We start from the raw sequence: 22,988 nt of genomic DNA on the forward strand, positions 1-22,988 counted from the left end.
TTTCTGCCCCTGGTTCCTGGCTCAGAGCTTCTAAAAGCCTTGTAATTTTCAAGGTTATGAAAGTACTAGAAGCATCTTTTGTTCTAAAATTTGATCTTTGACCCTACTTCCTGACACAGAGTTCCTAAATTTCTTGGAATTTCTTGGGTGTGGCAGTATTTTTTGTTCTCATGAAGTCACTAAAAAAGTCCAAGCCACAATTAGAAGGTTGGAGCTTTGAGCTCCATCTCCTATTCTCCATCAAGGGGAGAGGATCTGGAAATGGAGCGAATGACCATTCATTACCTACATGTTGAAATATCCACAAAAATCCCAAAGGTATGAGCTACAGGGAGCTTCCAAGTTGGGATCTGATGCTATTTCTAGGTAGATCGTGTCAGAATGGAGTTAAATTGTGGGACGCCCAGCTAATGTTGCAGAGGATTGCTTAGAGTGGGAGAAAACCCCACACATCTGGTGTCAAGCGTTGTGAGTGTGGACGTAGTATGAATAAAGGAGAAACAGCAAGAGTTTTTCCCACGGCAGCTTGTAAACGTAATAATTTTATCAGTTAAGCTCGTAAAGCATGTTTACTGTAAGAAACCGTATTTGTTCTAATAAACTATTTAGCAAAATCAAATTGGTTCATATTACCTGTAAATGATCTTACCAGCATTGTGATAATTAACCCACCACTGGTAAATGAATTCATAAACCCTCTGTTCAATTAACACATCAGCATATGTATTATGAGCAGAAGTACAGCAAAATAAATTAGGGGGGGTCCTTGAGTGACAGCATTGGAAGAGACCATGATAGCAGTTTACATTGCAAATAAAAGCCTACCTAACCTAAGTAAAAAGAGTCCTTCTACGTTCCAACCTGGCTCACTAGGATTCTATACTGGAGATGGGAGCCAAGGCCCATGACCAACTGACACAGCATTATTTTTCCTCTCTAGGACTCTATCTCCCCCAAGAGATTCGGGAAGCAGCATCTCATTGAAGGCAGATTATGGTCTTTGCATCTCATAATCCAACCATATATTTATCTAGAAATATACGGCACCCAACTTTGACATAACATTTACCTAGAGACATACAATGAAATACTATGCAACCAACCAAAGATACATTAGATATTTAACAACATGGGGGAAATAATACAGATACATTACAGAAGGAAATTGGATTATTAAGCTATAAGGAAAGATGACATTTTTTAAAACTTTAGGATTATAGATACATAAAAGGAAAATATATAGTGGAAAAACCGGGCCATTACAATTTATGTTTACAGAAGAAATTAATAACATGAGGGTAACACAATGTTAAATGAAAAAAGGCAGATACAACATTGTATAATTTTTGTTGTTGTTCATGAGAGACAGAGAGAGAGAGAGAGGCAGAGACACAGGCAGAGGGAGAAGCAGGCTCCATGCAGGGAGCCCGACGTGGGACTCGATCCCGGTCTCCAGGATCACGCTCTGGGCGGAGGATAGGCCCTAAACCGCTGAGGCATCCAGGGATCCCCAACAATATTGTATAATTAAATAATTCAATAAAGTACGACTTTGACTTCGTTGAAGATGGATGTAGGAAGGAGAAGGGAGTGTTTAAGAACTTGGCAGTAGTTTCCTCTGAATGTCGCAATTATGAGTGATACAGTATGGTGACAGTTTTAAACTTTCCTGTACTCTTTTTAATGTGCATGTGCTTATCTAAGATTATTTATGTAAACACTTCTTCGATATCTTTAACTCTTGATAAGTGATACATCAGGATAAAGAAGCTGCTAAGTATTTCAAGAATTTACCTAACTCTAACATCAAAGAGGGAAGAGATGAATCTGAAGAGTGACCATCTGTAAAAGGAATGAGTTTGCTCTGCGTCCTCCAGGAGGTGGGACAGTGATCAGCAGGCAATAGACGCAGAAGAACAGATTTCCACTCAGCGTAAACAAGAGTTTTCCAACAGTTAGAGCTGTCTCATGATGGAATAAGTTATCCTTAAGATGTGGAGTGTTCGAAACGGTCGAGCGGAGGCTCAAGGGCTTTTTGCCTGGGAGAGGGGGAGGGTAGAGGAGAAAGATGAGGGGACAGTGGGCTTAGATGACATCTGGAGTCCTTTCCACTTGCTTGTAACATTTTATCAATGTATCAGTCATTCCCTCATTTTATGGCCTCTAAGATGGTCCCCAATGTTTGCCATCTGCTGGTGTCCATGCCCTTCCACAATTTGCACTTACACTGGAAGAGCTGACCCATGGAACCAACAGGATACTGTAGAAGAGGTGGAGTCTGACTCCAGAGGCTAGGTCATAAAAGACATCAGGCTTCTGCCTCTGGCCCTCCTGAACTGCTGACTGTGGGGTAAGCCAGCTGCCATGTCATGAGCGACAGAGTCAGCCTAGAGAGGATCATGTGGGGGAAAAACTGAGGACTCCTGCCAACCAGCAAAAACTTTTTAGCTATTTGAGTGATCCACCTTGGAAGCAGATCTCCCAGCCTCAGTCAAGCCTTCAGAAGACCGCATCCCCTGCCACCACCTTTACTCAACTTCATGAGAGACCCTAAATCCGAATGACCCAACTAAGCCATGCCTGAATTCCTTACCCACAAAGCCACTCAATTTTGTAGGAATTTGTTATGTAGCATTAGACAGTGGCACAACACATTTTTTCCTGGATTATTTCACAACAGATTTGAGGTGATACCTTTTGATTCAGTCATTCAAGCTGAGCTATAGCTAATAAGTATTTCTTCAGGAAGCAAAATTCCCAGCTGTTACAGATGCACAATAGCAGCCTCGTTATTTAACAGTACAGTTGAGCTCAACACAGTTTGATGTCTTAACATGTTCTGTAAGAACAATGACATCTTGGTTTTAAAGTGATTCATCTTACTTCTTCTCTGCTAGAAAAAAGTAATGTGTTTTTTGTTCTACAGATTTGGTGTCTGTAAATAGTTGTTGCTATAATTATGTCATCTACATTTCTTAACTTCCACTCATCAATATGCTGAGAAAAGAGGTATGCTACAAATGGCAATAGAGCATCTTCAAAAGGCTGTTTTCAGCATTTTGGGGTCTAACAGAGAGATTTTTATCTACTAAACAAGCCAAAGGCAAAGACAAAAACTCTATACATTGTTCTCATAATGACGACTAAATCGTCTCTTTGAGATTGAAAAAAAAAACCCTATTTTTTAATACCTGAAAGTTATGAGATATTCTGGGTAAGCTTGATTATCAGAGAATACCACAAACAGGTTTGGATGTTGTGTATCGTTTGTGACAGAGTCAAACAGATCTGTGGGATTGTGAGGGTTCTTTGATGGAGGGGTAACTAATCCTGCATGTCCCAGTGTGTAGACTCCCGTAAGTACTCGTACAACATAAATATGTTTTCTCCCATTGCTGTCTGGTCTGGAATATATATCATCTGCAGAATATCTGGCATCAACAGCAAAATAGGTTCCTTTTCCATAAGCTGCAGCTGTAAAGAGAAAGATAGAAACCTTCCTAAGAACATAAAATCATCAGTGTGTAGAACCATGACCAAAACCTGACACAAGTTTTTTTTTTTTCATGCAGTTCTTGCCCACCAAAGCCACTTGTCATCACTTCCAAAATCCACTCCCTCTAGCCTCAGAAAGTTGCCAACCTCCTTTCTGATGAAGCACAAAGACCCCCTACCCTGGCAATGACCAGACAGCTGCCATCTATGGTTCTACACTGCTTGGGTGTGGAGAGCCAACCCCAGAGCTACCGTTCACCGCCTTCTGGTCAACCGGATTGCTTGCTTTCTTACCATTCTTCCCAGCATAACTGCGGTTAAAGCCATGCTGATTGACATATGGCACCGAGTCTGCATCTGTCCCATGGAACAGGACTCTCTCATTATCTCTATAGCCATTCTTGATGTCCATGTGCTTTTTCTTTATCTGGTAGCTCTGCCAGAGGCACACATTCTGTATCCTCTCAATCTGCAAATGACACAAAGCAAAACATTTTGAAAATGACTTTAGAGATCAGTATATTGTGCTTGTTGTGGATTGTAAAATAGCAATTTGGAGGAGAGGGAGGAGGACTGAAGGAGGAGGAGAAGGAGAAAGAAAAAAATTGCAAATAAACAGCAAATTCCGAGAATAGGTAGTTTTCTGCCTTTAGAAAAAGGCTAGGTTAAGAGTATCTATACTTTGTAATAGTGCTTACTATAGTTTATAGGACAGAAATTATAATTTATATAAAAATATTTACCTATATATATGTAAATATTATATATGTGTGTGTGTGTGTGTGTGTGTGTGTGTTCCCTGGAATCCCTGGAGATTCACTCACATTCAAATTCTTACTCAAGGGACACCTGGGTGGCTCAGTGGTTGAGCGTCTGCCTTTGGCTCAGGTCGTGATCCCAGGGATCGAGTCCCACATTGGGCTCCCTGCATGGAGTCTGCTTCTCCCTCTGCCTATGTCTCTGCCTCTCTGTGTGTCTCTCGTGAATAAATAAATACAATCTTAAACAAAAATTCTTACTCAAGGAATACCTAGGTGGTTCCATTGGTTAAGCATGCAACTCTGGATTTTGGCACAATGATCTCATTTTGGCACAGGTTGTAAAATCGAACCCCATGTCATGCTCCAAACTGGAATGGAGCCTGCTTAAAATTCCCTGTCTCCCTCTCCCTCTGCACCTACCTCCCTTTTTCTGTCTCTCTCTAAAACAAACAAATAAATAAGCGGTGCCTGGATGGCTCAGTCTATTAAGCATCCAACTGTTTGTTTGTTTGTTTTTTTAAGATTTATTTATTTATTTTAGAGAGAGAGACAGAGAGCACAAGCAGGAGGGGCACAGTGAGAGAGAGAGAGAGCATCTCAAGTGGACTCCATGCTGAGCACAGAGCCAGAGGCAGGCTTAATCTCACAAGCATGAGACCACAACCTGAGCCAAAACCAAGAGTCAAATAGCCACTGACAGATTGTGAGTTCAAGCCCAGTGTTGGGCCCCATGCTGGGCATGAAGCCAACTTTAATAATAATAATAATAATAATAATAATAATAATTTAAAAATAAAAAATCTTATTTATTAAAAATAAATACATAAATAAGAAGAACGAAGTGGTTACCTGTAGCAGAAGTTGAGGAGAAGCCAAGACATAAAAGCAGGAGGGAAAGTTGTTTTGAGAGAGATGAAGACCTCAAGCAGAGTGTTGAAATTTTGCAAAGGGGAATGCATGAGGGAACGGACTGGAGGAAGCAATAAAGGATTCCAGGCATCTGGAGAGTCCAGCAGAGGCTGGGGGCCATGAATTAATAATGACTTTATCTAGAGGCAGCAGGAAAGAAAGTATATTATGGAATTAATACAAAAATGAGGTGTTTCAAAATGGTTATACTAGAAGGATAAGAGCCAAGAAAGTTACAGATACTGTAAAACACAACTGAACAAGGAAGGTTCTCGTACTCTCAACAGTGTTGAACATCCATGAAGCATCCCCTCCTTTAAATTCTGTCCTTTCTGCAGGAGTCTCTCTTCTGATTCCTTTCTCAGGAAGTAAGCTCACTCAATAGGTATTATGTCTTATGATATGGGAGGAACCGTGCTAGGTACTAGGAATCCAACTGCTACCTTAAGAAGCCCACTGCTCAAGGGTGAGTCAGCCATGTGGAAGCTTATGAAAGCACAATTTCTTAAGTGCTATAATGTGGTTGATTTTTAAAGGACTAGGATGTCGCACCCTGCTCTGATATACCTGGTATGATAATGACCTTCTACTAAACTCCTATACTCTACTGGCTAAATTTTTTTATGCAGCATGGTGGACATTGTGGGAATCCCTGAACATCTATTCCACTTCATCTCCGTTGTACAGCAACTGCTGGTGTGGGTGGAGTTGGACTCATGTTTAGTTCTCAGTGGGGAGACTCATTGGGTTTAACCAATCAGGGTCTGTCTCATGATAGGATCACAAAATGATGGCATTTGACAGTCCAGGTCGAAGCCAATCAGCATATAGTACTCTCCTGACACAACCCGGCTGGAGTGGTCCGCTCAACACAAAGCCTGAGACTCTCATCCAGTGGATGTGTTTCTTCCATGGGATGTGAATGGAGGAAGTGGAGACCCCCTGATTGCCACCAGGAGCTACCCTACAATTATGAAGCGAGTCCAGCCTTCAGATGAAGCTGACCCTGTGGATGGCAAAGCCAGAGAAACTGGATCCATGATGTCATCAAGCCAGTGGATCCAACTGTTCCAAAAACCATCCTACTTCTGAACTTTCCATTAATACATTTCTAATACATTTCTTCCTGTTTAATCAGTTTGAATGGGTTTGTTTGTAAATCGTAAGTGAAAGTATCCAGACATATTTATGCTACTTTTGGGAATCTCCTTCATTATTGCTAATGAATGAGCCATGAGATTCGAAGTCTATGAAGCTTGAGTTAGTCTAATTAAAATAAATACAGTAAGGTATAAAAGAAGGAAGAGTTGTTATAAAACAGATGGCTTTCATGTTAGTTCTTCGATAGTTAAAAGAAGCGATTTTTTAACACAATTTTACCTTCTCTATTTTGTAGAAAAAACAGGTCTCAGAGAACAAGGCCCTTACGGTATCATATTCTGATTGTCCAGGATGTAGCTCAATCACACAAGACAGCTGCTGATTCATGTTGGTCCAGTGTTCAGGAATATTATCTGGGAAGTCAGCATTTGGTGAAAACACAATATCCATTTCCAGGGACTTCTGAAAATCAAGGCACTTCCTATGCTCTTGCTTCACATTCATCTAATCTTGGTCTTTGAAAAAAACCAAAAAGCTACACATTTCACAACTGCTTCTTTTATCATCCTCAATTTGGTAAACGATGACAAAATGAATAGCTCTGATGCTAGTATGACATATAGTAATGGCCTAGCTAAAATATTTAGGTATACTTAGGTTCAGTGTAGCTTGAAATGAGAATTTCCCCAGAAAACTTAATAGAATTAATTCCATTAGAAACTGATGTGTGGGAGTGCCTGGGTGGCTCAATTGGTTGAGCAACTGACTCTTGATTTCAGCTCAGGTCTTGATCTCAGGGTCATAAGTTCAAGTCCTATGATGGGCTCCAGAGTGGGTGTGAAGCCTACTTAAAAAAAAAACCTGGGATCCCTGGGTGGCGCAGCGGTTTGGTCCCTGCCTTTGGCCCAGGGCGCTTTCCCGGAGACCCGGGATCGAATCCCACATCGGGCTCCCGGTGCATGGAGCCTGCTTCTCCCTCTGCCTCTCTCTCTCTCTCTCTCTCTGACTATCATAAAAAAACTGATGTATAAATATGAAAACTGATTTATTGATGTTTTCGTGTTTATCAGTTTTATTTAGTGTGGTTCTTTTTTTTTTTTTAAGACTTTATTTATTTGAGAGAGAGAGCGAGCAAGGGCAGAGGGAGAAGCAGACTCTCCTGCTGAGCAGGGAGCCTGAGAGTTGGGCGTCTGGCTCTTGATTTCAGCTGAGGTCATGATCTTGGGGTTGTGTGATTGAGCCCCCTGGCATGCTCTGTGTTCAGTGTAGAGTCTGCTTAAGATTCTCTCTCTGCCCCCTTGTCACCCATACTCTCTTTCTCTTTCTCTCCCTCTCTAAAAGAAAATGAATAAATCTTAAAAATAAATAAAGAGGGAGTAAAGCTTAAAGACAATGGTATTTTCTTGAGAGGAACAACTTAAATCACACCCTTAAGCCGCACTGAATTGTGCTACTTACTCTGCCTGTGGACAAAAGGTGACCCTTAGCTGGACAATTTAGCGATGAGAAAACCAAGTCCCAGGAAGGCTAAGTATTCACACATCCAACGTTACATGAAAGACCACTGTCCAAAGAAGGAAAAGAATTGTGCTCTAGTGCCTCACAGCCCAGAGTTTCCTGGGAGGTAACACGAGATGGCTACCTTCTTCAAGTGTTTGCCATGTACCAGGCACTTTCCTGAGTGCTTTTCCTAAAAATCTCTTTTAAAAGATAAATGTCACTCTACTTTCCCATTCCTTTTTTTTTTAAGGATTTTATTTACTTATTCATGAGAGACACACAGAGGCAGAGACACAGGTCGAGGGAGAAGCAGGTTCCCTCTGGGGAGCCCAATGTGGGACTCGATCCCAGGCTCACGGGATCACGCCCTGAGCTGAAGGCAGATGCTCAACCACTGAGCCACCCAAGCGTCCCTACTTTCCCATTCCTGATGTTTTGGATGAATGCCCTCCTGCACTTCTACTTGTGCAGCCTGCCTCAGTTTCCTCTCCACAAGCAGAGGTGGGATGACGCACCACAAATCCTGGCTCTGCCTTCAGTCTTGACCTTCTCTACCTCCACAGTCTGCATGGATAATCAGATCCACACTCAATGGCTTTAACTCCCACCTCCTTACATGGCTCCCAATCTTGTTGCTGGGGTCTGATATTCAATCCATGCTCAGTAAAAGCACTCTGAATCAATGAATAGTTTGGAAAAGCAACTGTGTATCATCGGCTCAAATGAAACTCAGTTCTCTTTTAAAGAAGTCCACATGATAAATTCTTACTAAAATTCAAGTTTATCTCTGCCAACAAATGTCCTTTTATCTAACATTTCATCTGCATTATTACTTTCATCTACTAACAAAGATTATGTAAGTCAGTTGTATTGTTTGTTTTTGCCCCAAGTGCCATTGGGTCACTGGTCTGCTCATTTTAGTTATCTTTTGTTTGTCTCCAATGTTTATATATATATATAATTTTTTTTTTTTAGAAAGAGAAATGGGAAGGGGAGGGACAGAGGTGGAAGAAGGCAGAGACTTTTAAGCAGACTCCATGCCCAGTGTGAAGCCCTCCAAGGGACTAGATCTCACAACCCTGAAATTATGACCTGACCCGAAATCAAGAGTCGAACGCTTGACTGACTGAGCCACCCAGGCGCCCCTTCCTATTTTTAAAATGTCATAAGTCATTTTAAATCCTTGGTGTATACACGGAGTAGATGAACCAGTTTAAGTTAATTTTTCACTTTACTTAAAATGACTTATTGCTCTTAAATTCAAATAAAATTTTCCTCTACAAAGACCAAAGGGGGAAAAATGTTAATTTATATACCCTGAGATACTCTAGTAGGTATGTATTATTTTTAACTCTCCAGCAGCCTTTTCCCTTTTTATTTCCTGAATTTCCTTGGATGAACAACTCCTCCCCATTGCTTCAGAGAGTGATCTCCTTCGGTTCAAGGATACAGCACAAAAAAAAAAAAAAAAAAGGATACAGCATGTGACTCTGGGTTGGGTAATTAGTGTAATTCCAGTTCCCTAGCTGCAATGATGAGCTAAGCTGATTCAACCAGAAGGAATTTCAGCTTTATATGAACACCTCTGTTCCCAGGCATCATGTTCCTGATGGTAAGTATATGTTGCCCCTAGATACACCCTTTCCTGTTGAACCCACCCTGATACTGCTGGGGGATATGAGCCTGATACTGCTGGCAGCCCTCTTCCACCATGTGAAACCTGAAGATAAAGACAACACAGCTGAGAAGAGAGTGAGAGATGAAGAAAGCCAGGGTCTAGATTATATAATATGAGTACCTGGATCAAATTGGACCCAAAGCCACATATGCCTAGGACTTTATAGTTATGTGAGTCAACTTCAATTTTTTCTATAAGCCAGTTTAAACTGGATTTTCTATTATTTGCTACTGCAAGAGCATTAACAGATCCAACTATTATCTTCAATTTTCTTTACTGTGTGTGTGTATTCACGTAGCTCTTATATGTGCTGTGTATGAACGCACATTGACAAGAATGGTTGTCAGGAAATAAGTGTAGAGAGAACCGAAATTCCCACTGGCAGGTTCAGACAACAATTTCCAGTTTAGACAGGCTTCTGATGACAGGCACACTTCATCACTAGTAAAACCCATAGTGCTCTATGAGTGAGTGCTCAAAATGGGCAAAAACAGTGCTTGCAAAGAGGAGGCTGCTTTTCTAGTTACTTTCACAGCAGTACAGAAGCCACAAAATGGGGGAAAGAGGAGCAGGTCAATATAGACACTTAAAAATAATGCATAAACACACATCTTACAGAGAAGCAACTGGGACTCTGCTTGCTCATGAAGTAGTACAGCAGAGTGACTCTGACCACTCCCTTCTTCCATCTGCTTCTATTCCTGGGCTAACTTATCTAGCGGTGAATAATCAATAAACCAGTATTGGTCAGCCAGTTCACAGCTACGAGGGGCACTGAGGATCGATGCTAGTCCATAAGTACATAATGAGATAACTGGCTAGGATTTTCAAAGCCCATCCCCCTCTTTCTGCATCCTTACTTCTATTCTCTTCTTGTTCCTTTGCAATTCCTGTTTCCCAGGAGTGATTTTGCCCTTCAGAAGAATAATTGGTGGACAGGAGCCTGGGCTGCATAGTTCCTGTACTTCTCCCACATATTATAGGAGGCTGTCTGTTGAATCCTAAAACTGATAAAACAGTGACCATTATTATCTAAACATCTGCCCAGTAATCTGAGCAATAACCACATGATTTTTTAAAGATCATCTTACGTGCAGTCTCGAAGCATGTGGATTGAAAGAAAGGTGATGTAGAATTTTCTCTCTTTTTCATGTTGTCATAGAATACATTTAGCAAATCAGATAGAAAGATGACAACTTTAACTTTTTTTAATGATGGGGTGGAGTGTTTCCATGAGAAGTCTACAACAGCACTGATCATGTCATCAGCGACGATGGTTGGGTTTTTTCCAGCATTGCCTGAAAAAGAAAAACTTTAAGCGCTCAAAAGAAGCTTTAGCAGGTATTAGGCAAGTGATGAGATTTGGCAAATGCAGTTTTTGGTGCTGACAAAGAGGAAAGCAGCCGGCGGCCAGAAGGGGTCCGGCACTCAGAGCTGGGTCTCCGTGTACGCTGGTTGAACACAAAGTCATAGGACGTCATTCGATGCAACCACTCTGTGGCTGGGATCAATTAAGTCAAACACAACTACTGAATAGTCATGTCTGACCACAGCCAAAAACATGAACACTATCCACACCACAAAAATGGCCCAACCTTCCCCATCCTGGCTAATAGGAGCAAGTGCGGCTTCGTTCATAATCACAGCATCAGCCATACTCTTCTCCCCTTCCAGGTAAGATGCCCAACCATAGAACCATGTCTGCTTCCTCAAAGTATCCAAGCCAGAGCAAAGCCCCACTTGCTTAAGACCACCACAAAGCCACCCAGTGCAAGCTCAAATCCATTAATAAGTCCTTAAAGACCTCTTGGTGAGATGCTGCATAGTTCCTCATACCGTGTGTTCCTGCTGGTCTTTAACTGAAGGATGCTGGCAGCACAGAGAAAAGAGCATGTGACGGTGCAGAAGATCTGGGTTCGTGTCCTGGCTCTCCACTGGTTAGCTGTGTGATCTTGGGTAAATCATTTGATTCCTCTTATATTAGTTTGCCTGGGATGCCATGACAAAGTGCCATGACTGTTGGCTCAAGCAACAGAAATTATTTTCTCACAATTCTGGAGACTAGAAGTCTGAGATCCAGGTGTTGGAAAGATTGGTTTCTTTTGAGAACTCTCTCTGAGACTTGTATATGGCTGTCTTCTCCCTGTGTCTTCTCATGGCCTTCTCTCTGGACCTACTGATGTTCTAATCTCCTAACTAACAAGGACCCTGGTCATATTGGATTAGAGCCCACTCACTAGGCCTCATTTTAACTTAATTACCTCTTTTTTAAAAAAAGATTTTATTTTTTCATGTGAAAGAGAGAGAGGCAGAGACATAGGCAGAGGGAGAAGCAGGGAGCCTGATGCGGGACTCAATCCCAGTTCCCCAAGATCACAACCTGAGTGAAAGTCAGATGCTCAACCACTGAGCCACCCAGGTGCCCCTAACCTAATTACCTTTTAAAAGACCCTCTCATTAAATACAGTCACATTCTGAGGTACTGGGGGTTAGGGTTTCAACACTCGAATTTGGCAGGGGAATACAACTCAGCCCACAGTACCTCCAAACTTCAATTTCCTCAGCTATAAAGCGGGGGTGATAATAGAAGGTAATAGCTAATAGAGATAAGAATGTGGCAGCTAAGAACATAGTAATTAAGAGCATAATGGCAACCAAAACCACGTAATATTAAAAAAAAAATGTAATGGTTGAAATGTGCAGACCAGGCTGCCTGGGTGTGAATGTTGCTTACTAGCTATATCACCTTGTACTTAAAACCTCGAATTCCTATCTGCAAAATGGGGAAACTAAGAGTCAGGAGTGGGTCTAGATTTTGTAGGGTTTGAAATGTATGCATCTCAGAAAAAGAATACAAAATAAAAACATAAAATTACATGTAAAAGCGAACATTGATCAAAAAAAATCACAGTTAAGCATAAAATTTGAGATTTTGAAAACCATATTCCCAACTCAAGTTTCCTTAGATGTGTTCTAAAAATACTTGCAGTCTCTCCAATGCTCAGTGCCAGGAAAAGTCTGAGAAGTCAAAGTGGGAAGAAACAGTGACTCTAACCCACAGTGGTCAAACTATCTTGCTCTTGAAGCTTTACTACACTATATAATCATGTGATGACATTATTAAGGCCCTCCCAGGCCCTTTTATTTTATTTTATTTTAATTTTATTTTAGATTTTATTTATTTATTCATGAGAGACACAGAGAGAGAAAGAGAGAGAGGTAGAGACACAGGCAGAGGGAGAAGCAGGCTCCCTGCAGGGAGCCCAACGTAGGACTCCATCCGGGGTCTCCAGGATCACGCGATGGGCCCAAGGCGGCGCTAAACTGCTGAGCAACCCCCCCCCCCCCACCTCAAGCTGCCCTCCAGGCCCTTTTAAAAAGCCTGTGCAATTGAGTGTGAATGAATCAGGGAGCGGGTCATTAGTATCACCTTCAAGTAAGAGCAAATTATTGTACACTAGGATAGAGATGAGGAAAGTGTTCCTAGAAACTCGGAGTTGGATTCTGACATTTACATGTATTTTTAAAGATTTTTATTTATTTCTTTTTGCCAGAGAGAGAGGGAGAGAGAGCACAAGCTAGAGTGTGCAGGAGCTGTGGGGAGGGATGAGGAGGGGTGGGAAGGGCAGAGGGAGAAGCAGACACCACGCTGAGCAGGGAGCTGGATGTGGGATTCGATCCCCGGCCCCTGGGATCACGATCTGAGCTGAAGGCAGGCACGTAACGGCCTGAGCCACCCAGGCGCCCCTAGACCTGAGCTTGTTGCTTAAGCACAGCGACTGCATCCTACTAAGGATTTCATGCCCAGGAACTCGTGGTGGGCCTGGGAAACAGCATCTCCATCTAAGGAATGCACAAATGAGGGGCCAGTGGGAGACCCTGCAGTAAACCCCAGGGGGAGGTCGTGAGGGTTTGGAAACCAGAGGGCAGGCTGAAACGGAGCACGCCCCGGGAGAAGTGCAAGAAAACCATGGCATTAAGGGCCAAACGTGGAGAGATACCTGGAGACCATACAGTAAAGAACAGAGATGCCTGACAGAGGCCTGGGCCCCACACAGGGCCCCCAGGGGCTGCTAGGTGGCCTGAGACGCATCACTGCCCCTGCCTGCACTCAGCACCGAGGGCCCAACCGTGAGGCTAAGCCTCAAGGAATCTGGATTATCCAGAAGTTGAGTGGTGAGAGGCTGCAAACCTGTTCCGATGGCTGGAAGGGCAACAGATGTGTACTTCCTCTGCTCACATTCTTCTAGGACAGTGGAGACAGTTTTCCTGACATCATTTTCCCCAAGAACGTGAATGATTATCTTGCACATTAAGTAGCCACCTTGTGTAATTATAAACTCTCCGTGAGGCTGTGCAGCTAGAACAGAAGGAAGAAAAGGAAAACACAGCACATTACTCACAGGAAGCAACAAGGTGACCACCGAGAAATGAAAAGAGCGGACCCCAGGAAAGCCTGTGATGATTCCTGACCAAGTCCAGCGTTCCTCCATCTCGCTGGCTTCACCCACAGGGACTGTGACAAGGCTCAGTTTCTTTATGACCAGGATTCTTTATTTTTTATTTTTTAAAAGGTTTCATTTATTTATTCATGAGAGACACAGAGAGAGAGAGAGAGGCAGAGACCCAGGCAGAGGGAGAAGCAGGCTCCCTGCAGGGAGCCCGATGCAGGACTTGATCCCAGGACCGGGGTCACGCCCTAGGCTGAAGGCAGGTGCCCAACCGCTGGGCCACCCAGATGTCCCATGACCAGGATTCCCTAACTCAACACCTACACTGATGAATATTTGGGGTGCTACTCAAAAGCACTCTAACCTGCTCTAATTCACTCAATCCTCAAACAAGGCTAGCAGGCAGGTACTATTTCTTCCACTTCACAGGTTAAACAGAGGCTCAGAGATATAAGGTTAGTAGCAAAGACTGCCTGGGATTTGAACCCAAGCAGCCACTGTCCAGAGCTCTTACCCCACTCCCCCGCCCCAAGCTGCTGTCCAGAAGAGCAATTCATATGCTATAGATTAATTTTTCAAGGAGAGAAAAGTGATGCATCCGGTGGTGTGGAGACACGAAAGGGTGAAAACTCCTCCCTCTCTTAGGACACTCGGAGCTCCCGAGCACATGGAAATGACTAGGGCTTGTTTTAAGGCGCCCAGTAGGCCCCTGAGGAAGGCAGGGCTCCAGCCAACTCAGGAGAGTGGGCCCAGCCACCCACCCTGCCCGGGCCCTCCCTGCTGCCCCCTCCCAGGTAGCGTCACAGGCTTTGGCAGCTTGTCCAACCTCACGTCATTCCCTGCTTCTGCCTTCCAAGGCACGGCCAGCTCTGCAGCCCATAAATTCCAGCGAACGTCCTCATGTTGGTGATCAGAATTACTTCCCCTGATCCCTCTCCAGGAATAGATTGGGGAGACAATGTCTCGATCAGAGGAGAGCCATCAAGATAGGACTTTCCAGCCAAAGCAGTTCAGTTGTTTGTCAAGCATGGGACCTGTGACTTCTTTAAATCACCCTCCTAGCTGACTGTCTGCTGGGCAAGGCAGGAGTCCCGGTTTTGGAGGATAAAGAGTTTACAATCACTCTTACAGGTTCCCCCACTGTGATATAATAAAAAATAAGGATTTGATGTTTGTCCTTGGTTCTGAGCTCAGAGTTCCAAGAACTCTGGAATCTCCTGAGTGATGAGAGTGTCATTCATGAGCGAATGAGATGGTTCTTGAGGGCTGTGGGCTGGATAATTTTGGAATGGATACTGCTCTCCAGAAAGGCCACGCCAAGGGTAGAGGATTGGAACTTTGAGCCCCAGCCCCTGGCCTCCGGGGACCTAAACCACAAATCTAATGATTTCATTAATCCCGCCCCCACAATAAAACCTCCATAAAAACTCCTAAATAACTGGATTTGGGAATCTTCAGGTTGGTATATATACTTAGGTGTTGGGAGGGTGGAGCATCTGGAGAGGGCATGGGGCTTCCATCTCTTCCCCTTTGCATCTCTTCCATGTGGCTGCTCCTGAGGTGTATCCTTCATAATAAACTGGTAAATGTAAGACAAGTGTTTTCCTGATGTTCTAAGAGTCATCCTAGGGTATTGTCAAACCTGAGAAAGGGTTTTGTGAATGACCCAATTTATAGGAGATGGGTCAGTAGTACAGGTGGCCGCTGGGACTTGTGCCTGGCATTTGAAGTGGGACTGGAGCCCTTTAACCTATGGGATCGAGTGTTATTTCTACAGGTAGATAGTGTTAGAAATGAAGAATTGCTGGGTGTCAGGAAACACCTCAGACCCACCAAGGCTCCACACTTACTCGTGTCAGTAGATGAGGTGCTATAGCAAGTAGAACAAGGTTGAGAAAAGTGAAAGATCATTTATACAGCACTTTACAGAGCTTTTCACATTCATTGTCCTGATCCTCAAAACCACCTGTGAGACAGCCTTCCCATACTCCTCCCTTGTTAGTAGAGTCTAGAACTGTCTAACAGATAAGAGAAACAAAGCTCTTGTAGATTAGATGGCATACCCAGGATCCCTCCTACTCTACCAGAGTAGGATCGACTCTAAGTGGTAGAGCCTGGGCAATTAGGACCCAGGCCTAGTTTCTTTTTAATATGTGGGAAGGTGGGGGGGGAAAGGACCACCTCCCCATGGCCACAGAGTCACAGCACCTGTATCTGCTCTCCCAGGGAATCAACCTTTTCCCAAAGCGCTCACCACTTTCACCCCCACAGGCCCTGTGAGATAGTATTCTCAGCCCTTCTGATCTGCAATAGGTTGTAGCCGAAAGTAACAGGTGGTCATACCTCGTACAGCACATTCATTTTCCACAGCTGGTCCGGCACCTTCTAAAACGGCTTTAGATACCCCTAAATAAGACATGTTAAGACATGTTAGTGGTAAAAAGCATTAGTTAAAAGTCAATGCATTGGGCAGCCCCGGTGGCTCAGCAGTTCAGCGCCACCTTCAGCCCAGGGTGTGATGCTGGGGTCCCGGGATCGAGTCCCAAATCGGGCTCCCTGCATGGAGCCTGCTTCTCCCTCTGCCTGGGTCTCTGCCTCTCTCTCTGTGTGTCTCTCATGAATAAATAAATAAATAAATAAATAAATAAATAAATAAATAAATAAATAAATAAATAAATAAATCTTAAAAAAAGTCAATGCATGATTATAGCTTTTGTACATTAGACTTTTGTTCAGCTCATCCCTTTAAGCACAACTTTAAGCATTGATGCCCCCTACAGAAATACCCACCTTTTGAAATTAGTTTCAGAAGCAGAATTTAGTGATTCATCAGTCGCATACAACACCCAGTGCTCACTACATCATGTGCCGTCCTTACTGCGCATCACCCAGTTTCCTTCTCCTCCCACCCACCCCCCCTCCAGCAAACCCTCAGTTTGCTTCCTGGAGTTCAGTGTCTCTTATGGTTTACCTTCTTCTCAATTTTCTACAGCAACCTTCATTCAGTAGCTGAATAATCAACACTCTGAGCTGCTGCGTGACGGCACCGCCCAACAGCTGACAGGCCCGTGTCTGCAGCTTTACAGACTCTATTTGTACAGAGATATTTTTGCAGGTATTTGAATTTTTTTCTGCATTCTACCCTGATTACTTTATAAAATGGAAAATCATAAAAATGAAAGTTCTGATATTAATGAGAAGCATGGATCTCAAAACTGAAATAAAATTGAGCATTCTACTTAAGTTCTTTGGGTTTTTTTTTTAAGATTTTATTTATTTATTCATGAGAGACACACAGAGGGGCAGAGACACAGGCAGAGGGAGAAGCAGGCTCCATGCAGGGAGCCCGATGCGGGACTCGATCCCGGGACCCCAGGCTCATGACCTGAGCCGAAGGCAGACGCTCAACCGCTGAGCCACCCAGGTGTCCCAAGTTCTTTGGTTTTAATGTTTTGTTTTTCACAGGTAGACAGACAGTTGGCTGCCTTCCAATCGAGGCTGTAGCTTCACCACTTTGGTCACTGCTGATGCAGCTCAGTGGCGGGGTTGAAGGCACAGACCATGATCTGGGCAGCCTGGCCTAGGGTGGCCCCTGCCACTCACTGGCTAACACGGGCCTGGTCAGCTCCCCAACTATTACACAGGGGGTAGCACGGTACTTCCCTCACAGGGTTATCTGAACATTAAAAGAGACAGTGGATAAAAGAGGCTTAGCATAGAATCTGGCCCACAGAGGGATTGAATAATTATTAGTTATTTTTTCATTATAAGGATCTATCTGTCCTCTATCCATCTACCCACCTGTGTCTCCTTGATTATGTATGTGTGTGCTGTGAATCATCTTTTATTTATTCACTTTTTTTATAAAGGAATAGAAGCCAAATTGTCTCTTTTTTAAAAAAATTCCCTTTTTGTTATGATGTCTGACTTTGCAATAATAGAGGTTTTCCTCAAATATCAGACGATCTTCATCGGTCCATCCACATTTTTTTAATTTATTTATTTATTTATTTATTTATTTATAGTCCATCCACATTTAGAGGGAGTTTGGGAGCACCACGTAAGGGAGGCTCGCTGACCAGCAGACTTTATTTTTTATTTTTTATAAATTTATTTTTTATTGGTGTTCAATTTGACCAGCAGACTTTAGTGTGAGGTAAGCAGGTGGTAAATACTAGACTTCAGGGCAGTTGGGTTCTCTCCAGCAGGCTCCTCCAATCTCCTGTCTTGGAGGGCATAGGGCCCCTCCTGTTCTGGGAGCCCCACAGGGACGGGGGCTGGGCACTCACTGTTAAGTACAGAAACTGTCCCTGGAACACCGTCTAGCTCCTACCCCCATCTCACTGGGCCTGCTGCTCTAAGTCCAGAATCTCTGCGTGGTTTCTGTACAGAATGAGCCTCCCATCTCTGGCCGGGGAAGAGCAAGGGAAGTTATTAGTGCATTGGATGGATGGAGGATGGAAGAAATGGGTATAAGAGCTACTGCTACAGAACTGCATCTGATTCTACGTTCATCCCTTTACCTGTGCCCTCCCTTCCCAGGTGCCTGCTGCCTCCAACTCTTGCGTCTCTAGGGATTACTGTTCTCGCCCGCTATACGAAGTTTTCACCACTGGCTAGCTGCTTCTCATATTCTAAAAATACACTGCTGCCTCTTGCTCATGATTGGTTTCCCTCCAACTCTCTTTTTCCTTGTGGGTTTATTTATTTCCTTTCCTGTTGCTTTAATGGAATTTTAAAGGCAGGCAGGGACAAATACATATGTTCAATGTACCACATTTTACATAATTGGCTGTTCTTTATGTCTGCATTTTAAAGAACTGATACATTGGATGGTAATTCTACATATTTACTTCTACATAGTGAGTTCCACAATATCTTGCAGTTTAGAAAGTATTTAAACTTCTATTTATGTTTTATCTTATGCTTTTACTTCAAAATTTAATGCTTTGTAATGAAAAATATATTAACATAAGAGTATATGTGTGCAAGTTATACACAAATAGACATGTGGGGAGGCATGCCCTAAGGTGCTCCATTGATGGAGGTGGTCAGACATATCAGAAAAACAAAACAAAACAAGAAAAAGGGTCTGAATTTCATTTCTGGGTCAGGGTAACATAGGGGACAGTTACAAGAAGTGAGATACGAGTGCCCTCTGAGTTCCATAAAAAGGGAAATAAAAACAAAACTTAAACTTTGTAAATTAGAAGTGTGCAATTTTGACAGTTCAGTGCTAACAAGGGGATGAGGTAACATAGACGAAGCCCGATGCATCTTGCCTTGACATTGCTACACCCCACCTAACCTCACGACCTCACGACTCTGAGAAATCAACATTTGACAGGCAGAGAAACTGAGGCTCAGAAAGGATAAGTGATTGTTCCAAGGCCACACAGAGGTTAAGTGGCGTAGCCGGGATTCAGACCCAGGTCTTTCTGATTCCAGGGCCCGCATCCATTCTGCAACACTCTCCCTCTGGACCCAGGCAACATTAGCCACGATTTCCCTCCCAGAAATGAGTGAGTCACACTAATAGTGACAATCACGCGTAGTGCTTAAATAAAATACCTGATTTCAGATTAAATGTCCTTGTGGTTGAGTTTACAATCACGTCTGCCTTTTCTTTGGTAATATCTCCAGTAGCAATCTGGAAAGTAACTGCACCAATTTTCATTTCATATGTCGCGAACCCAGGGCTGGAGACCATCGTGAACATACCTGGAGAGAAAGCAAGGGAAGGAAAGACGAGCTGGAGAAAGAACAAAAAGAGTGCGCCCCCTTCTCTTCCCAGTCCCCTGGCTTTCTGCCTCCATAAACCCAAACAGTGCCATGCCTCCCCGCCTGCCAAGTCGCTGGTTTTCCTTTTTTAGGGAAATTAGAAAATAATGCTTTGTGGCAGGAAGAGTATCCATTTCTCAGTAAAACAGGATGAGGCCAAAACATCTCATTGGACCGTCTGCTCGTCTGCCCAGGTTGCTGTGGTGTCCTGGGGAAGGCGTGAGGAAGGACAGAGGGCAAGGCACGCCGGCATCGCTGGGAGACTTCTGTTTCAAGCTTTGTTGAAGTAGGACACGGGAAAATGGTAAATATTTAAGATGTACAACGTGATGTCTTGACTTCCACATGCACTGCGAAATGATTCTCCAGTTGAACTACCAGCACAGCCATCGCCCCACAGAGTCACCATTTTGTGTGTGGGAGTCTGGATGCACACGCACACGGACCTGGTGAGAACACCCGAGATCCACTCTCTTAGTGAACTTCAAGAACACGAAACACTCTTATGAACCCCAGCCCCGTGTTGTATGCTTGGTCTCCAGACTGGATCCATCTTGTGATGGAAAGTTTGTGCCTCCAGGTGACTCTTTTATTACTATCTTACAGAAACAGAGATGGTCGTGGTGACTAGGTCATTTGTCCAATTTGGGGGGGAAGCTCTATTTTATTTATTTATTTGAGAGAGAGCGAGCACATTGGAGCAGGGGGAGGGCAGAGGGAGAGGATCTCAAGCAAACTCCGCGCTGAGCGTGGAGCCCGACGTGGGGCTCGACCTCACAACTCTGAGATCATGACCTGAGCTGAAATCAAGAGTCAGACGCTCACCTGACTGAGCCAACTGTGCGCCCCTGTCCAACGTTAAATAACAGCTCGCTAACTCCAAATATGAGCTTTTCCTGTAGCTCCCCATCTCACTGGGGCAGCAGTAGGAAGGCTGCTCTGAGGAAATCACCCTTAGCTGGTGGCATAACATTGCTGTCCACTCTACGCTCTGGGGCTTTACAATGCAGCTGTGCTATTTCTACTGATCCCTTAAGCTCCTTCGGCCTCCCTTTCCACATGAAGCAGTGGCAACAGAGCCACGTGCCCAGGAGGCCACTGTATAGATTAAATAATATATATATGAAAGCAGTCGGTGAAGTTTAGTGTCAGCCACATTTCAGTTATCTGTGTGCATGTGTGTGGGTCTTCAAAGACCTTTTCTGGATAGTCCCTTCAGAATGGGAGGACACACACCCAGGAAGCTGTGGTTGGGCTCTGCTCCCAGCTACCCACACCTCCATAGAATGACTCTTGGTGAGACACTGGCTGCCTGTGGTCAGCACAGTGGATGGGCTCCGGCACAGTCACTTCTCCAGGGGCACAGCTTCTTGATCAGATCCATGTGAGCCAACAGCATGTGGAGGCAACAGCAGTGCTTTGGGCCCAGAATGGCCAGGGCATCCCCCTCCATCTACTCGGCCCACAGCAGCCCCAGGGAGGCCTTCTGCTTGCTACAAGGACCTTGCGGCAGGTGAAGCAGTGCAGGGGGACGATGAAGGGGGCCACAGGGCAGTCACTGGTCCCACCCCTGGCCACTGCCTCACTCCTCCATCCTCAGTTATCTTTAATGGCCATTTCTTAGAAACTCTGGCCTTGTTACCAGATTTTGTTCACATCTGGTATGATGCCTGCTGGATGGCTAGTTTGGGCAAGCAGAGCCTCGGTGCCCCTGTTAATCACTATCTTGAAAACGTAGAGATCCTGTCCTGCCTCTTATTCCCACCAAGTGGAATGTGCAGAAGAGCATGTTGGTCAGTGTTCAAGGTCAGGGGCTGAGCGTGGGGGGCTGACCAACCCTGTATGTCTTTCTTATAATGAAGACTGTCCCTGTGGCAGGCCTTGATCTTGGAAACGCTGGCCATGCAAGGAGGGGAGGGGCCAGGGACAGCTGCTAGGGTACGTTGTTATGATATAAAAAATTGCTGCATGTGGATCCTGGCAATGGAGGCTTCATCCACCCGGACCTGTACAAGTTCCCGCAATAAACCTATACCTTGATCGGTGTCTTTGGGTCTTTTCTTTGGCCTTACCAGACCATGGCCCACCCTAGAGTCTGCTGGGGTGCAGCAGCACTACATCCATATAATTTATTCTTTGTGTGTTCAGACAATGGAACATGCCCCACCACCTCCTTCATCACTGATTTGTGCCTCATGTGAATTTGCTTTGTCTCCTTCTATTGGACTTCAGCTACCACTGAAGAGCCACTAAACAGAGGGAAATATTTTCTCAGCAGAACAACTTTGCCAGACCTTGGCTACCTCCAGCCATGAGATTCTTGTCCTCGTTGGGATTAACGCTTGACCATGTAGTGAACTTATCTAAAAATGCCTGGAAATAGAAAGAAATATGGTTACCGACTATAACAATGTTCTATAAATATATTAATCCAATTCTTTGGAGCACTGATCACCAGACATCATATTAGGAACAATAGTTCTCCCTATATTTCTCTCTTGACCAGAGACTTTTTAATTATATGATTGCAGTTCAAACTAGGAATTTTCTCAATGAACTCCAGGGCTGATTTAGTTTATTTCGTGGAAAGGCCACAATTCTATCCCAAATGCCTGAGAGTAACTAAGAACTTAGGAAAGAACATTATAGTTGATATCTTGTTAAAGTGCTAATGTTAGTACCTTGTAGCAATAGCCCTTAAAGCCAGGTAACAAAAAGTTAATAATAACTACTCCTGCAACCAGTTTTGAGGTGTGCTATGTGCTAGACACCATGCAAAAACACTTCAAATACATCCTCTTTGAAGTCTCACAGCAACTCTGAGGGGTGTTCTTGTCACATTCACTTGACACGTGATAAAACTGAAATTCAGAGAAATGGCCTCCCTCAACCTTTAAGTGGCAAAACTGAGGGCAGGCCTGGTGGCTCAGCAGTTTAGCGCCGCCTTTGGCCCAGGGCCTGATCCTGGAGACCCGGGATCGAGTCCCACATCGGACTCGCTGCATGGAGCCTGCTTCTCCCTCTCCCTGTGTCTCTGCCTCTCTCCCTGTGTGTGTCTCTCATAAATAAATAAATAAAATCTTAAAAAAAATAAATGGCAAAACTGAAATTCAAACCAAACTGTACCTTTCTTCTTTGTACTTTTATATTGTTTGTGGTTTTGCTATAACTATGCACAATTTATGTAAAGTCAATATAACTTTTCAAGAATTAGAAACAGATTTTGGCACTCAGACTGGGCCAACAGCTAAGGAGTGTGTCTCTAGGAATGGGTGCACTTTACCAGGGCGATGTCAGTGGTTAAGTGCTTAG

General features: G+C 43.9%; 1 protein-coding gene across 2 annotated transcripts in view; it reads right to left on the reverse strand.

Annotated features, from left to right (window-relative positions):
* Positions 1–267: 267 nt before the first annotated feature.
* PARP15 (poly(ADP-ribose) polymerase family member 15) overlaps positions 268–22,988 on the reverse strand; it is a 44,530-nt gene continuing 21,809 nt past the window's right edge. For both annotated transcript variants that reach the window (XM_055316443.1, XM_055316442.1), the window contains 9 exons: positions 21,971–22,049; positions 19,467–19,616; positions 16,239–16,301; positions 13,637–13,804; positions 10,536–10,742; positions 10,305–10,451; positions 6,546–6,679; positions 3,790–3,964; positions 268–3,474 (listed from right to left, as the gene is read on the reverse strand). In XM_055316443.1, coding sequence (XP_055172418.1) covers positions 3,185–3,474; positions 3,790–3,964; positions 6,546–6,679; positions 10,305–10,451; positions 10,536–10,742; positions 13,637–13,804; positions 16,239–16,301; positions 19,467–19,616; positions 21,971–22,049 — 1,413 coding nt within the window. In that variant the 3' untranslated portion in view covers positions 268–3,184. The remainder of the gene's footprint in view (positions 3,475–3,789; positions 3,965–6,545; positions 6,680–10,304; positions 10,452–10,535; positions 10,743–13,636; positions 13,805–16,238; positions 16,302–19,466; positions 19,617–21,970; positions 22,050–22,988) is intronic.

This window comes from Nyctereutes procyonoides, unplaced genomic scaffold (assembly GCF_905146905.1).
Source record: "Nyctereutes procyonoides isolate TBG_1078 unplaced genomic scaffold, NYPRO_anot_genome, whole genome shotgun sequence".
NCBI classification, from domain to species: domain Eukaryota; kingdom Metazoa; phylum Chordata; class Mammalia; order Carnivora; family Canidae; genus Nyctereutes; species Nyctereutes procyonoides.